Here is a 16936-nt window from a genome sequence, read left to right as displayed (position 1 = left end):
AAAAAAAAAAAAAAAGAAACAAATGTTCCCACTTGTTTAGAGGAAATTCTCTTTTAACCTCCAAAATCTTTTCTTCAATTGGGGAAAGTCTTCACCTATTAACAACCGATTGTTTTTGGAAAGGGGGGGAAAGGTGTTTTACCAGTTTATTCCCCTAAAAATTATAATTTAAATTACTATGGATAATTTCTCACCTTCATTTTTGAATGGTCAGATGAAGTTTTCCATATTGATATTGTTATAGTCCCAAAGTACCTTCAACAATCACTCCTTACGTTTCTCATGATCATACTTAAAGCAACAGGTACATTTAATTATATACTTACCAGTAGTTATGTATTCAATATTATATCTCATTCTTATAGCAACACAAATGTGGGTGCTTTGCTCGACTGTTGCCTTTATGGTTGGAGAATCATACCACAACCATGTACTTCTTTCCACTTAAATGGCTTAACACTGATTAATATATTGATGCAAGCAGTTATGGCCTGAGAGTTACACAACGCAGTGATATACTGTTAATTAGAGGCATCACAGAAGAAGATGACATTATGTAAGTTCGTTAGGCAACTAAACTAACTATACTTACTTTATAGATAAGCTGGGCTTGGGCCAGACTGGACGTATTCTTTATAAACCCAGGTGCTGTTGTTGTACTAAAGAATAATCCTACCAGTTTTTGGATCATATGACATGTTTTTTTATATTATTGACATTATTGTGTACCAGTGGATATCTGTTACTTTGTTCCTCAAGAATTACACTACCCACTGTTTTTTTAACCCACACTTTCAATCGTTTGAGGTTTTCACTTACATCCTCCACCTGTCTAAATCACCAAAAACCTACAAGTTCATGAATTAGCTGATCATCCCTCCTTTGTGTGTTTATATTGTTAAAAATAGCCACTTAATTCCACTGAAATATTACATAAAAGAAGAATTTTGACACATTGAAATGTCAACCTGTACAAGTTTTCATTTTCATTCACATGCACACCAGATATGGTGGTGTAACACACACTCTTAGTGGAGTGTGAACAACACCCATGGTGTGATATAACTTTCGGAGTTGCATGACACACCTTATTTTTTTTTCAGTGTACTTTCAGGTGTTACCACTTTCATTCACCATTGCATCTGCTTCAAGACATATTCACCATTCCAAACCTACTGGAGGAGTCTCTGCTTAATCGACTGATGTATCTCTCTCACTGGCCTATTTGGTTGAGTGTCATTCTCATCAGAGTCTACTTTGAACGTTCACCACAGTTGGGATGATTGTCTCTGCTTCAGTTTTGTTTACCCAAAAATCATTTTTCATTAGACCACATCTCTGGTTATCACAACTTTGGTGGTTTTTCTCATTCATCACCTATAACCTTTGGAGTTGAGGCTATAAAACCACAAGTCTAAACTTCTAAGCCTTTTGTGTCTAATTTGTTTTCTTTGACAGTCTGGAATGTGGGCATAAGCCACACAACCAAACACCGCCAGACCAGACCTAAGTCAGATGACGTAGGTCTGGTCTCCTTTTGGTACCATTTCTCAAAAGGTGATACCCTTTCTTTAAATGCGCTGGTGGGAACTCTTTCTAATGTAACCGTTGTAGCCACAGCTTCACCCCAATAGCTATCAGTAACCTTGCAAATCTAATCATGGTTCTTGCTGACTCCATCAAAGTGCGATTTAGGGTCGTTCTGCTACTCCATTCTGTGCAGGGGGATATGGGGACGGTGAGCTCATATCTGATACCTTATACTTAAGAAATTCTTCAAATTCTTTTAGAAACCATACTCCCCTCCATTGTCTGTACAAAGTGTACCGATACTCAATCCAATTCATCGTAGCAAGAGCTTCAAACTCTTAAAGTTAAGGCTGGATACACGAGGTAATTTTGTTTTTATCTTGGTTGTATGCAACATGCAAGCGCAACAAAGTCGCGCGTGAATAAGGTGAATATTGATGCACATTATCACAATAATTTTTATTAACTATTTTAAATAACTACATTTAATTTTAACATGACAGCAGATAGCAGCATGTGGAATGTTAATAGCCATAATACTGTCCAGGAGACAGGAGGCGAAGAAATAGAACTTTCTGGGTCAGAGACTTGGTTAGCCATAGCACACGTCAGGAACACAGAGCATATCACCAACTATACAAGTGAAGAATTACGACTGAGTGACCAGGTCACATACAGAATTTTCCTGAGAATGGATGTAACATCCTTTGAGGAGCTCTTGAGTCTAGTGGCACCACATATAACATATAGTGACACAAATATGAGACCAGCAATCCCTCCTGGAGAACGACTTCCACTCACTCTATGCTTTCTAGTCAGTGGGTCAGTGCCTGTGCATAATGTGTGTGTTATATATATATTATTGTTACTTTTAGGAGAATCATATACTAGCTTACAGTATCTGTACAGAATTCCCAGACAGACCAATTGGTTAAAATTGTACCTGAAAATCATGCTCTGTTATGTGAAGTATTGAAAGATCATATGAAAGTACGTAAGTGATTAAAAAAAATTAAGGCAATTATACAATTGTTGTCACAAGTTCTTTCACGGAGTACTATCTCTTGTATGTGATGTACTGCTTCTTGAACTTAGTGGTCCACTTCAATTACATACTATATCAGTATCATTAGGGTATATGGCATAATTAAATTTGGTCCCCCAGCATCATTGGTATTTTGAGTACCAGCATGAGTAGAGATATTGATGGATTGTATCTGAAATTAATTCTTTGTTTCGTACCTTCGTCTTTGATTGTTTTTTTCAGTTATAAGTTACGTATTCCCCAAACAGCACATCATCAGCAATCTTTTTGAATAGGTTTTGATGGTGTTGCTTGTAGACTCCATAATGGTAATAGCTTTCTCTAAAAGATTTTCTTCTCTAGTCTCTCTTTTCTTTCGTTTAGTAAATCCTTTTTTTTGTTTGGTAGTAGGCCTTTTTTATTGACACCACACTAACAGCATCTGTTCCTCTCATTTGACATTATGCTTTCATCAGCATACTTTTATAATCTTCATTACTAAGGTTGATGCTTCTGTTTCGTCATATGTGTTGATCAAGAGCCTGCATGAAAAAGATAACGATGAAACACCTCATTGACTATTACAACTGTCTACTAGGTACTATTTGCTGTTTATTGCTTTTTAATTTTCATTGCATAGGTACCTAGGACAGAGATAGAATGGAAGTATATTGCCATGATTTCGAGAAACAGTGGAATTTTTTCCCCCACGTGTATATGATCAATGGACGGAAAGCATATAGTAATTAGACCACACACTGGGAGTGGTTCTTACTACTTTAACTATAAAACACTTTCAGCATTGTTTCTCCTAGCAGTTGTAGATGGGGCCAAACTATAAGTTTATTTACATATATGGTCGGATGCAACAATAGAATCTTATATCGATGGCGGTGTATTTAAAAATGTGTCTTTATTCAATGCAATGGAAAGCAATACTCTCCAAATACCTCCTCCAGAGCCTCTAGATGATGGAAGCGGATTACCCATTCCATACATGATGGCAGCTGATGATGCATTTTCATTGAAACAATACATACAAAAAAACCATTGGAACAAGCAGGGTGACAAATGAAAGAAGATTTTCAAACTATCGCCTGAGCCAAGCAAGACGTCTTGTTGAAAACAGTTTCGGAATTCTAGCCAACAGTTCAGGATTTTTATGGCACCAATCAATTGTCTCCTGACAAAGTTGAAAAGATTGTTATCCGCTGCTGTAGCTTGCATAATTTTCTCTGCACTAATACATCTACAAAGGTGATTTACGCTCAACTTGGAAGCTGATAGTGAAAATTCTTCCGCAACACATTCTATCACTCTTGGAGAATGCAGACAAGGGAGCAGCCTCAAGGAATGCTCTTCTTGAATGTAGGGGGGAGTAATAGAAGCTCTCAAGGTACAAGAGAAGTACATGAACATTTAGTACAATACTTCATATCTGATGCAGGAAGTGTGTCATGGCAAAACACATGATCTAATTTAATGATAATTTTTTACTGAACCTCTAAGTTGATTGCGTATTCTTTGGTGTAACATAGTCTTCCACGAATTCTAGCTGTTTATAATGTAGCCATCTTGTTTCATACACATCATCTACTCCCGTCCGTTTTTTTTTTTTTTTCGTCTTTCTCTTCTCTTGTATACTGTGTTCTCAAGTTCGCCATTTCTTCTACTTCTTTCACTACATGTTTATAGAGACTATAGTAATGTATATATGTACTATTATGTGTGTGTGTTATTATCTACCTGGTGTGTCCAGAGTTTGGGAGATTTCTGTAAGTGCCTTGCTTCTCATATCTCTGTTGAAATAGTCCTTTACTCTTTGTGTTTGTATAACACTGTCCTTCTCCTCGTACAACGTGATTAAAGATTACATCTCTGTTCCTCCATTTTCTTCTCCATTTTTAAGGAAACCACACCCACTACTGTTCCATGGTTACTTTTGATCTTGCTGCGATATTGTCACATAGAATAGACGGAATCCTATAGCTTGCAACAAGTTGCATGGATCAAGTATTGTGTCGCGATTTTCAATGAACTACACGATAAGATATATCTCATGCAAAGTGTTGCATACAACAAAATCACCTCGTGTATCCCAGCCTTTATGTAAAACTTCAGATTGTGTCTCATAAAATGTCTGACTTGACAACACTCCCACCCTCGAATAGACATCATGAATGACACGAAATATCTCTTTTGTCTTAAGGGACAGTGGGCATTGGTCCACACACGTCACTGGTTGTTTCATGTAGACTTGTTTTCTAATTGTCCATTAGAAATGCAGCAGTGACATCCATTTGGTGCAATTTGAGACCTTTCTGAGTAGCTAAAGCAATTAGAGTACATAGTGACTCAAACCTTATTACGGACTAAAGGTTTCATCATAGTCAACACTTGTCGTTGAGAAAACCTTGAGCAAAGAGCCGAAATTTATAGCGCTCCACAGAGCCATCAGCTTTGAGTTTCTTTCTAAAAACCCATTTGTTACCAACAATTTGTCTTCTCTTTGGTAACTCCACAAGATCCCATACTTTCATTTGAATAAGAGATTTCATCTCTGCTCCATTGCATTTCTCCATTGCTCCTTTTTCAGAGCAACTGAGTGCCTCAGCTACTGTCACTGGTTCCTTGTTCTGGGCTGTGGCAGCATTGACCCCAGATACCATATCTATCAGCTGTGTTGTCTCTCTAGTCAATCTACGTGTGACTGTTTTCTGATCTACTACATCAGCAGGTTCATTTGTGAGTTTCCTCTGCTATCTACTTGGTTGACCACTGCTATCTCTTCTTCCTCAAGAGCATGTTCCTCTTCATGAGAGTTGTTTAACAATATGAGCCGATCTGCTCCTTGTTTTCAATTTTTCTCCTTCTCATTTTCCTCTTGTGGACTCATTGAACTGAACATCTCGACTAAATTAGATCATACAAATGATATCCCTTAGTTTTAGTTTTCATTACCATAACCTAATAAAATACATTTTGTCGCTTTTATGAGTCAAGTTTCTTTCTTCATCTTTAGCAATATGAGCATAGGCAGTGCATCCAAATGCACGCAAGTGATCTACATTGGTTTTTTTTCCTGTCCACCACTTCAAATGGAGTCATTCCAGTCACTGTCTTGGTTGGACTACGGTTTCTCAAGTAAACTGCTGTAGAGAGATCTTCAGCCCAAAATTTCTGTGGCAACATCAAGCATTGATCGAACTGTCTTAACTAACGTTCGGTCATTCGTTCGGCAACACCGTTTTGTTAACCTCTGGGTGTTTTTGGAACTGTAAACTCATGTCGAATTCCCTCTCTCTTACAGTATTGGCTTAAACGCTTTAGGGCAGTACTCTCCACCATTATCCATTCAGAGAATTTTCAGTTTGCGACCAGATGATGTCCTCAACAAGAGCTTTCCATTCAACAAACTTCTGGAGAACTTCACTCTTGTGCTTTCATAATGTACACCCATGTGTAGTGCTAGATTGATCATCAATAAAGGTGAGAAAATATTCAGCTCCACCCAACGACATGTGAACTGTCTTAGCTTTCCACATACGTCGCTGTGAACGAGATCGAGAACAAAGTCAGCTTGTTTACGTCCATTTTGGAGAACGGATTCTGTGGAGTTTACAACGGTTTGTCCTACAAGACATGACTCACAAAAAATCAATATCATTAGATAAATTCTAATCAAAACCATCAATTAATTTATTTGGGGTAGCTAACCGGACGTAAACCTCCTCTCTCCTAAGTGTCCAAATCGTCTATGCCATATGCGCTTCTTTGGATTTGAGTTGTTTTTTTTTTTTCCAAATAGCATTGACTTGTTGATGAGTTGACTGAAGACATTTCAGATAATAAATGTTACCCTTCTTCGTAGCAACAGCTACTAGCTCCTCTTTCTCATCATACATATGACCTTCATTGTCACTGAATGTGATGTGTTTCCCAACATCATTCATCTTAGATACGCTTAGCAGGTTGTATGCCAACTTTGGTACATAAAGTACCTCGTGTAGTCTACGCTTCCTTATCTGTTTGTCAGGTAACTCCAGAGTCAAGGCAACAACACCACCACCAGTAGGCTTCAAGTATATGGCTATCTCTAGGGGAGACTTTTGCGGTTTCTTTAGTCTCTTATAATTAGCAAACAGCTGTCTGTTGTTGCAGATGTGACCAAGTGGCTCCTGAGTCAATTATTCATGGCGTCTGCAGGCTCGTTTGAGGTGTTAATTGATACACATGACATGTTCCAGACCAATTGTTTTGCCCAGTCACTCTTCTGGTCTGCACCTTATGAGCTCTCTGTTTCATGGTCTTCTTCTCTTTTTTTACTTCAGTTCCTTCTGGTATCTTCTCGCTTCGAGCTCGTTCAGTACAGTACCGTTGTATGTGACCAAACTTACAACAGTAATGACACCTTGGACCTCTCGAGCCAAATCTAGTTAGCTGCCAGGCTTCTTCATTCTTGTCATGGTCCTTTAGCTTCCTCTCTTCATAGTATAGCTTCTCTGTAACGACGTCCATCTTCGGAACTTAGGCCTGACTTCGAGTGCTGTAACAAGTGTGTTGTATGAGTCAGCAAGACTCACAAGTAAGTGTACGACACGATCTTCCTCTCCCCATCTCGACTCCAATGACTGATAGCTCGTTAAAGGATCTGTCATAGCCTTGATGTGTTTCATGGACAGAGTCTCCGTCTTTAAGTCTTAGCGCGTAGAGTTTACATCTCAGAATGAGCTTATTCGCCCATGTCTTTTTCTGAAACTGATTGGCGAGTTTTTTCCCACACAGTTACCGGCTGTTGGACTCTTCTAACAGGTAAAGTAAAGTTGGATCAACAGTCAAGACAATGGTAGCTAGCGCTCGGTTTATACCTTGCCATGAAATCAGCTACTGCTTGGTTGTTTTGTCTGCTGGAACGACTTTCTCTTGGTCACAAAATCCCACAAGCCTTCTCTTATAAGTGCCATCTTCTTACATCGCACTTTCCATGTGAAGTATTTTGTAACATTCAAAGGAACAACCATAGTACTTTGATTCATACTGCCATCCTCTCTAGTGTCTCTGGGCTCATAACCTGTTGAGCAGAAAAAACATAGCTATCTTCACGTAATACTAGAGTATCAATAGAATGATTATACAGACAACAACCAAATAGACTTTACCGAAAATGAGTGAAAAAGAATATAGACAAGAGCATCAATAAACAACAATGACAACAACAATACACGTGCTAAGTCACACATTTATACACAGTCAAGTTCTAGAAAGTTTCCAGATAGTAGCATGTGTTCACACCTATTAACAATAATTACAAAGAGAGCATATAGGAAGTACAATTAGATAAAACTGTCTTATCTTCAACACTCCTTTCATCTCTAAACGAAAATATTGTTTCTTCAGTAGAAGTTTGTTAGCCAGTGTATCTCTCTCAAATGGTTACACAAAGCATCCCATGCTGGCTTCAGTCTATCATATGAAGTAATAAGGTAAAGTTGAGACGGGTTGATAGCGAGTACAATTGTTGAGAACGCTTTCTCCGCCCTTTTGTTGTATTCAGCTTCTTGAGGTGTCGCTCCATGCCTAGTACCTCTGTTTCGTCTACTAGGCCCAAAGACCATTAGCCAGCAGGAGATGTTTCATCTGGAATTTCCAAACGAACTAATTGTTTGCATCTAGTCTGTCAATAGAACATTTTGTTTGTCCAATTGTTGCTTTAGCGATAACAGCGTTGATTGGGGTCATAACCTGTTAGCAAGTTTAAGCACGAAATTGATTATGAGAGAGTATAATATAACAACGTAAATATAATCAGAAATAGCAAGTCAGCAAAAAGAGATTGATCAATAGGTATATATATAACAATACAAAAATCATTCATTTTATATAGCATCATTGACAGAAGTATTACATAACTATGTTTACATAAGTGATTAACACATTCATACTTATAAATCACTCTTCTCCAACACAACTAACAGGTGTTGCTTCAGAGATATTGAGTCCATTTACACCTGTTGAGTTCTTCAAATAGTCATAGACATTCGCAACAACTTCCTTTGTATATGACCTTAGTCCTCTTTCCTTAGGCATCTTCACGAACATGAGAAACATGGTCTGTTCGCATGACATGTAAATGAACAAATAAGAATGCATTTAATAGGAAAGGAAATACCATGCATAAAACACCTTTTTTTGATGATAAGGTTTCTCTCAACTTGGACAAAGTATGATACTACTGCATTATAGTGACTTGAGTAATTGTTCAAGTATAATTGTACTGATGTATGATTATCACCTTGACGTCTCAAATGGTGGAGTAACAATTAAAATTAACATTTTTTTCCAAAACAGCTATTTGGATGTTCATTGTCTTCACAGCATAAACATGACATAAGACACCTTGGACATTTTCCTATCTCTCTTGCATCCCATATTAAAGATGCTACTATATTCATACTCTTTTACCTTACCATAATTCAAAAGAAACATTTTCTGTAATTAACTATGACTAGTGTTCCCATTACTTTAAAGGAAAACTAAAATAGCCATCTGATAGAGTTGAGGCTAATTAACTTACTATTATTGATGCCTTCTTTCTTATTTGAGATATACATGATTCAAGTGCTAAAGTTATTGGTAGTGTTCTCAAGTATGACAAAATAACTATAAACTTTATCAGACTTGCAGTTGTGGAGAAATCATACATTAAAAAGTCGTCCATTTTTTCAAAGATTTTAGCATTACCCTTTGTAATCTTCCAGTTATACCACAAAAGAAGTCTGGAAAAAGTCTTAAACAAGTGCAGAGAATCGTATGGCAATTGAAGAAAAAAAGAAAAGGAAATTAGAAAAATGAGAGAGAAGGAAGAAAAGAAAAAAAGTATATAGATATATATATAGATACCACAACTTACACATTCTTACTTTGATTAGATCAAGCTAAGTTAAAAAAGTGAGAATTAACGCTGTTAAATTTTGATTCCTCAATATTTGTTATAGAAGGTTTCTTGCTGTAAAATGTCCTGTACTGGTTCAGGCGCTATAGCAGTTCTCAATCTACATCAAACAATCCCACCTGAAGGTAGTTATTTGCATAATTTTCATCTTAAGTCTAGCACTTTTTTTTCCAACCAGTATCAATGAAGGTGCTGTTTATATTATACTGCAAATAGGTTTGCTCATTGTTACACAATGCTTGCAAGAACTAAGAGAACAGTTTATATACCATATCAGGTGCTGCAGGTATCTCCAATCTTCAATAGGTTAGTTTGTCTGTTATCTTCTATATTATTCATTGTTACAAAAATCTAGCCTCTAGTACTCAAGGTCAGACACATTCTCAGTCAACCTCTGTAAGTCTCCAATAAGTCACTTTGTCTGTTTTTTTCTATATTATTCATTGGTATGATAATCTAGCCTATGATACTCAGTCTTAGACACACATTCTCAGTCTCAAAAGGCAACTCTATTGTCCAAGTCTCAATAAGTCGTGTTGTCTGTTTTCTTCTATATTATTCATTGTATGATAATCTAGCCTATGATACTCAGTCTCAGACATGTTCTCAGTCTCAAAAGGCAACCTCAGTCAAGTCTCCCAATAAAAGTCAGTTTGTTTGTTTTTTCTATATTATTCATTGTTATAATAATCTACCCTCTAGTACTCAAATCTCGGACACGCTCTTGGTCTCAAAGGCAACCACTGTCAAGTCTCCATAGGTCAGTTTGTCTTTTATCTTCTATATAATTCATTGTTATAATAATCTAGCCTCTTGTACTATGTTAGGGACACGTTCTCAGTCTCAAAAGACAAACACTGTCAAGTCTCCAATAGGTCAGTTTGTTTGTTATCACCTGTATTATTCATTGGTATATTAATTCAGCCTCCAGTACTATGTCACAGACATATTCTCAGTCCTCAAAAGCTACCACTGTCAAGTCTCCAAAAGGTCAGATTGTCCAGTTATCTTCTACATTATTCATTGTTATAATCTAGCTTCTGGTACTCAGTCTCAGACACGTTCTCAGTCTCAAAAGGCAACAAGTCTTCAATAGATCAGTTTGTCTGTTATTGTTTATATTATTTATAATTTATGATAATCTAGCCTCTAGTACTAGTCTCTGAACACATTCTCATGTTTCAGAAACATTCTGAATTTCAAAAGACCAACCATTGTTGAGTTCCCCAATAGGTATATATATAACACATATATTGCTTACTTGCAATAAGATTTGATGAAGAAAAGTACTGCATTTGCATGCAGGGCAGTTTGGCAGAATGATTTATTGTGACAATGCAAATTGCTCAATTGGCTGGTGGCATTTGAATGTGGTATCTTAAGAGAAAACCCAAAGAGGGACTTGGTATTGTTCTACATGTGATAATCTAAACTAAATGAACCAAACTCTTGAATGTCATTGAATGAAACTTTTAATTGACCACCTGAAAAACTGAGTTACATGTTACCATATATCCTTGCAGGGTTCATTTAGGGGGGGGGGCATTTGCCCCCCCCCTTGCTAGAGTCTTGCTCCCCTTGGAAATTAAGTTAGCCATTTTTTTTCAAGGGATAATTGGATGTAATGGATACAGAACTGAAACTTAACACAAGGAATATGCAGCATAAGATAACCTTTAGGCTAAACCACAAGGAGTATGTATATTTTTTAACCTAAACACCAATAGTCTATGGGTGTTAAATTACTCCTAAATGCCTTATCAGCACATTGTAACTTGGTTTATAGGTGTTAAGTGTCTTATCACCACCCAGAAATATGGTCATCTTATCATGTCGTTTGAAAACCCACAAATGGTCTGAAAATGTGCCAGAAGCGATCTCAGAGGGTCTAAAATTCAGAAATTTTCTGGGACATGCCTCCAGACCACCCTAGAGACGTGCTGTCTCGCACAGTCCCTTCGCCCCCCTAAATTTTCTCGAAGTATTATTTTGCCCCCCCCTTGTCCATTTTTCTAAATGAAACCTGCCTTGCATAATGTTGTTAGTTTGTCTTTGAACCTTTAACAGCTTTACTTTAGTGAATAAATCTAGTTATTAACTTTTCACTTTATAATGTACATTACCTCCCTATATGTGTTAGTGAATAATCATGGCCACACTATTCAAAAAAACAAAAAAAAAAAATGATTATTTTCTGAACACAACCTGTTTCACCGCCCCCATAATAAAGTTTAATTGTATGACATTTATGGTTTGCTCCATACTTGATAAAAAATACCCCTAGTTTTTGGCTGTAGACAATATATTTTAGATTACAAGACTATTATAAATAGATCAATCAATAATAATAATAATGGATAAAACAAAAATTACTTATACAAGAAGGAGATTGGGTTTGTCCGCGTTCACCTACTCCTTTAATACATTTCAGTCTTTTTCTGATCATTATTGAGGTGTGGAAGTTTATTTGAGAGAAAACCAATTAAGAGGACGACCGTCATAACATGATGTTACTACTGCTTTTTTCAATCTCATCAGTAGTGGGTTCACTTTTGTCTATTAGCCATTTAACAATGTCTTTGTTACTAGTAAAAGCTGCTATTAGAAGTGCTGTCATTTCAATCCCTTCAATATATGCTACTATATGGGATCTGCTTTTGATTTTAGTAAGCATTTAAACTACTTCAAGATGTCCATTCACACTAGTAGCATTAGAGCAGTCACCTCCTTCTTTGTTCTGAATATTAACATCAGCATTCTCTTTGAGTAGTACTTTCAACAACTTGTGTATGGCCATTTTCACTAGCTATCATTAAGGCAGTCACTCCTTCTTCATCTTGAACATTAACATCTACATTCGCTTTGAGCAGTAGATCAACAACCTGTGTATGGCCATTTTCACTAGCTATCATTAAGGCAGTCACTCCTTCTTCATCCTGAACATTAACATCTACATTCTCTTTAAGTAGTAATTTAACAACCTCAGTATTGCCTGTTTTTGCAGCTTCAATAATTGGGATGGTCAAATTTTCACTAAAGAGCTGTAACTGTTCCTCTCTTCCGTTATATTGAAAACATTAAATTGTTCTAATAATCTACTCATATCTTCTCTTCCTTCTTTTCTTACTTTTCAACATATTCTGGTCATTAATAAAGACATTAGGTTGAGCACCAGCTTTAAGTAGCTGTTCTATAACTTGAAGTGACTTGTGTCCTGTTATAGCATATATTATGGAGTGTATCCATCACTGTCTGTACTGTTAACATTAGCTCCACCCTTTAAGAGGACTTCTGCTGTCTCTACATGTCCACAGATGAGGCTATCATAAGAGAGTGATATCATTTGACTAGTGTACAGTTGACATCAACAGTACAATCAGAAATATGACTTGTTTGTAGAGATGTGATCTCCTTCAGCACTTAATGCAAAAGTTGGAATTCTTCATCTGGAAAATAGTCAAGTAAGTACATTAGTAATGTGATAATAAGTTGAGAGTGTCCGTATCGACATGCTGTAATGAGAGCTGTTCCGACTAAACTTGATTTCTGGCTCTTTGGCTGTTTATCAAGTAACATTTCCACTATCTCAATGGAATTTATGTGGTACAGATTACAGTGAGAGCTGTGTCTTCATTTCTTGTAGTAATAAGTGGATCAGCATTAAATTGAAGTAATAACTTCACAATATCAGAGTGATTATTTCGACATGCTATTTATGATAGATGTATCTCCATTATTTGTTTGTATATCAGGATTAGTTCCAGCTTGAAGTAGGTAGCTGACTATAGTGTAGGAGTTTGCATCACATGCTAGCATCAATGCAGTGTACCCAGTGTTATCTTTGAATGTTAGATTAGCCCCAGCTGATATTTAGTGTTTGTACAAACTTGTTCATGTCCACATACACTAGCTAACATAATGTGCTGTTCTACCTTCATTGTTATAATGGTTTACATCTTCTATAAATTTGAGGAGAAATTGAGCAGCTTCATTATGACCAGTTTTTTCGCTGCTTCTAGAAGAGCTGACTCAAAAGTGAAGTTTCATATTCTCATCTTCTTCCAGGATGGGTTCACCATTAATTGTTTAGACCAAAGATACCCAATGAGATGCATAAACTGTAACTTGCCTTGAGCGTGAGCTATGAGGCTATCAGCTTTTGACTTATGGACAATGTATTTGATGATACTGAGCCTGTATCAATCTCTATATACTTAAGGATTTTGACTGCTTTGATTTGTGAGGTAGTAAATGTCCTATTAGTAGGTAAAGTCTCCCAATAGTAGCTTCATTCCATGGATTGTGTAACAGGATTTGAATTGTAGGCATGTTGATAAATTTGACTAGTTGTGTGAGAATAGATCTGTCTTAGTTTAGTTTTGAGTTCTTTACTGTAGACGAACAACGAAGGGTCTCAGCTTTAAGCATATGTTCTTTAAGTTCACGACAAGGTTTTTCTTGTCTTCTCCAAAGCATTTATCATTGAGAAACTTTTCACTCATATCCACAATTAACTCACAGTCTATGAAGTCAAATAGGATGGTAGTTTCTTGAAAACCTCATCTAAATCATCAATGTCCGTTTTAGTTCCCCCCCAACCCATTTTCATTTCTATGTTCAATCCATCTAATAAAGTCCACTAGTACTAGTTGTTGATGTTGTAGTTTATGATCAAGAGCTGATCGGACAGCTACCATTAAATACACTGAAGGTTTTTGTCTAAGTTTTTAAGTAGTATTAACTTGTTTTTTCTTCCTCTTTACTTTGCAATGTTAGAATTTTTACAACTTTTTGAGAACCTACATAAATGATAATAATTAAGTATTGTAGTGTTTAAAATGAGGGGATGGTCTAAAAATGGTTGCCTCGTTCACTCTACTGACTCAAAATATGATGCTTTCAAAATAACTGTTAAAATTATCTTATAGGCCTACTTAATCACCTACTTCTTTTATCAAGCTCTTTCACAGTTTTTAAAGTTGAAAACTGTGAACACTAACTAAACTGATTATTTCAGCCAAATTGTTTTTCTTCTAAACATTCTAAACAAAGTATCAAGCATTAATTGTTTTTCTTCTAAACAAAGTATCAAGCATTCAGTAATCACTAATCAGTACTGTGTCTTGTCATGTGCAATGCTTAAATTGACCAATCAGATTGCTCTATGTCAGGTCAATAAATAGTTTCATACACCTCCTAGACATGGTGTGTATGTAAGTTTATAGCAGCTTTTCTAAGGCTATGGTTTCGATGGGTTACAGCAAAGCAGTAGTTTGACTAAACTTTCTGCCATTATGTTTCTATTCTATACAGATAAGTAAATTTATTATGACAAACAAATTTTAATCATTGCAATAGATGACATCACCTTTCATAATCCAATTCTTAACCTGATAAAGTACAATATTACTAGAAATAATTATTAAAGAAATTCTGAAAGTGGACTGACACATGATGCGTCTATTTTATCACCTAAGTTATGTGCAAGTAAGATCCTACATAATTGTTACCTTTAATTATTACTGCCTGGCACACATGGTCCTGTATTTGTTAATATAGTGTTATATGCAAATTTTAGAGCAACAATGAAACTAAACTGTCTATCCTTTAACTGCCAACTGACTTATAGAGAAAGTAATGAATGTATTAACCCTAACAAGAAGTGTGTGACTGACAATGCTTGAAGCTTCTTTCTAGCTTGCTTCCGTGCCTATATTTCTAGCATTCTGTAAGCTATAGTCTTCCATAGAGACACTATAATATATTCCACTATTAATTGACTAATTCATAGTCACTAGGTTCCATTCATACCTACAATGAAAACTACTAACAACATTATACTGTTTTGATTACTATTACTATTAAATTGTACAGTTTTATATAGTTCAACAAATGTAGTATGAATTCCATAGTAACTGTACTGACCTAGCAGCTTATTTAAAACAAAATCGTCATAATTCTAACAATTAGCTACACGAACAGTTAATTCCATCATGTAGTAATCAAAACAATATGATGATACTAATAAATTTGGCTAGTATGGATCAGCTTCAACCATTGTTCTGGAGTTTGTGGACTTTATTAATCAATTAATTATTATGTATTCATGATACATAATAATTAATTCAGATAATCTGAGTTTGGATTAAGTATATAAAGAAGTTAAATATGTGAGATCCATTGTATCACATATAACATAATTTACATTATGATATAATATAGTGGTATAAAGAAAGAGCAGCACACATAACTTATGCTTTATTCAAAAATGCAAGTGGCTGATCATTTATAGTACTGACCTTGTTGTTTTATATCCTGTTGTATAAGATCATCACATGTAAGATCTAGTGAGATATCACATTTCTTTTGGCTTCTTCAACCCAATCTTGACATAACTTTGAGCAGCTAATTTAGTAGGACCACCTTCACTGGAGAGACATTGTAAGAAAAGTTGACAATGTTCCTGTAACTTTGAAATATCGTTCACTAAATTCATTCCACTTTCAAATTCACCAATTAATTATAAACAGTTGGAGAATCTTCTGACTGATTCACTTATCAATCTTTTGGAATACATTGCTGCAGAAACTCGTGATAAACATCTACTTAACTGGTTACTTAAGTCTGAAAAATGACTTGTCAATACACTATTCAATACTTTATGAATTTCATCATTTTCTATAGCATTGGCATTTACTGTATTATTAGAAAGATCTGCAGAGCTACCACAGGAAGGCCTTCTAGCTTGGTCACTTGTTTTTCTTCTGTCTGTCTTTCTGATTTCCCTTGTTAAAAGAAAGGAAAGGACTATCAAGCCATTTCTGCACTTTGAGAGTAAACCTTCAATGTCTATTATGTCCTTTACTAATATATTATACTACATTGATAATTATTATATATAATGAACTATAAATAGTACATACCTTCTTCTTTGATATCTAGCCGTTTTCTCAGTATAATAGCCGTATCCTTATCACCACAACTCTCAACAGCTGAAATAAGTTCTTCCCAAGAGCGAGCAATACCATTTGAAATCCACCATTGTAAACCTTCCTCAAAAGCAGAGTGGTAATCTTGATCACTGCTGGCCATTGTCTTGAGTCTCTCCTTTCCTGGCAATGATACACCTAGAAGACTCATGAGTTCAGTCCAATTATCTTTAACAACAAAACCACTCTTAGAAAGAAGTCTTATAGCATTACTTGATGTCAATTCTTTTTTGAAATATAAATGAGACATCAGTTATATCAGTTTATATGAGTGTGTTAATGTTTACTGACCTGTTTTAGGTCCAGGATTAAGTTCAACATCTCCTGATAAAATGATGAGAAGTAAGAGAAATAAAAACTAGAGAGAATATCAAGGTATCACCACCCTTATCTTCTGATGTCAATAGTAACATCCATCCAGCGGTATCAGTAGTAGAAGGA

At 35.9% G+C, this 16936-nt stretch overlaps 1 protein-coding gene across 1 annotated transcript; it reads right to left on the bottom strand.

Moving 5' to 3' along the window:
- Nucleotides 1-7434: 7434 nt before the first annotated feature.
- On the bottom strand, nt 7435-16646 carry LOC121366244 (ankyrin repeat, SAM and basic leucine zipper domain-containing protein 1-like). The gene is made up of 3 exons (XM_041490763.1): nt 16430-16646; nt 12280-12510; nt 7435-7625 (listed from the first exon to the last, which is right to left on the bottom strand). Exons 1-3 carry the CDS (start codon nt 16644-16646, stop codon nt 7435-7437), a joined length of 639 nt encoding a protein of 212 aa, XP_041346697.1.
- Between the last annotated feature and the right edge of the window lie 290 nt (nt 16647-16936).

The sequence above is a fragment of the Gigantopelta aegis genome, unplaced genomic scaffold (assembly GCF_016097555.1).
Source record: "Gigantopelta aegis isolate Gae_Host unplaced genomic scaffold, Gae_host_genome ctg5076_pilon_pilon, whole genome shotgun sequence".
Taxonomy (NCBI): Eukaryota; Metazoa; Mollusca; class Gastropoda; order Neomphalida; family Peltospiridae; genus Gigantopelta; species Gigantopelta aegis.
The sequence above is the reverse complement of the archived record's forward strand: the minus strand, read 5'-3'. Positions and strand labels throughout refer to the sequence as shown.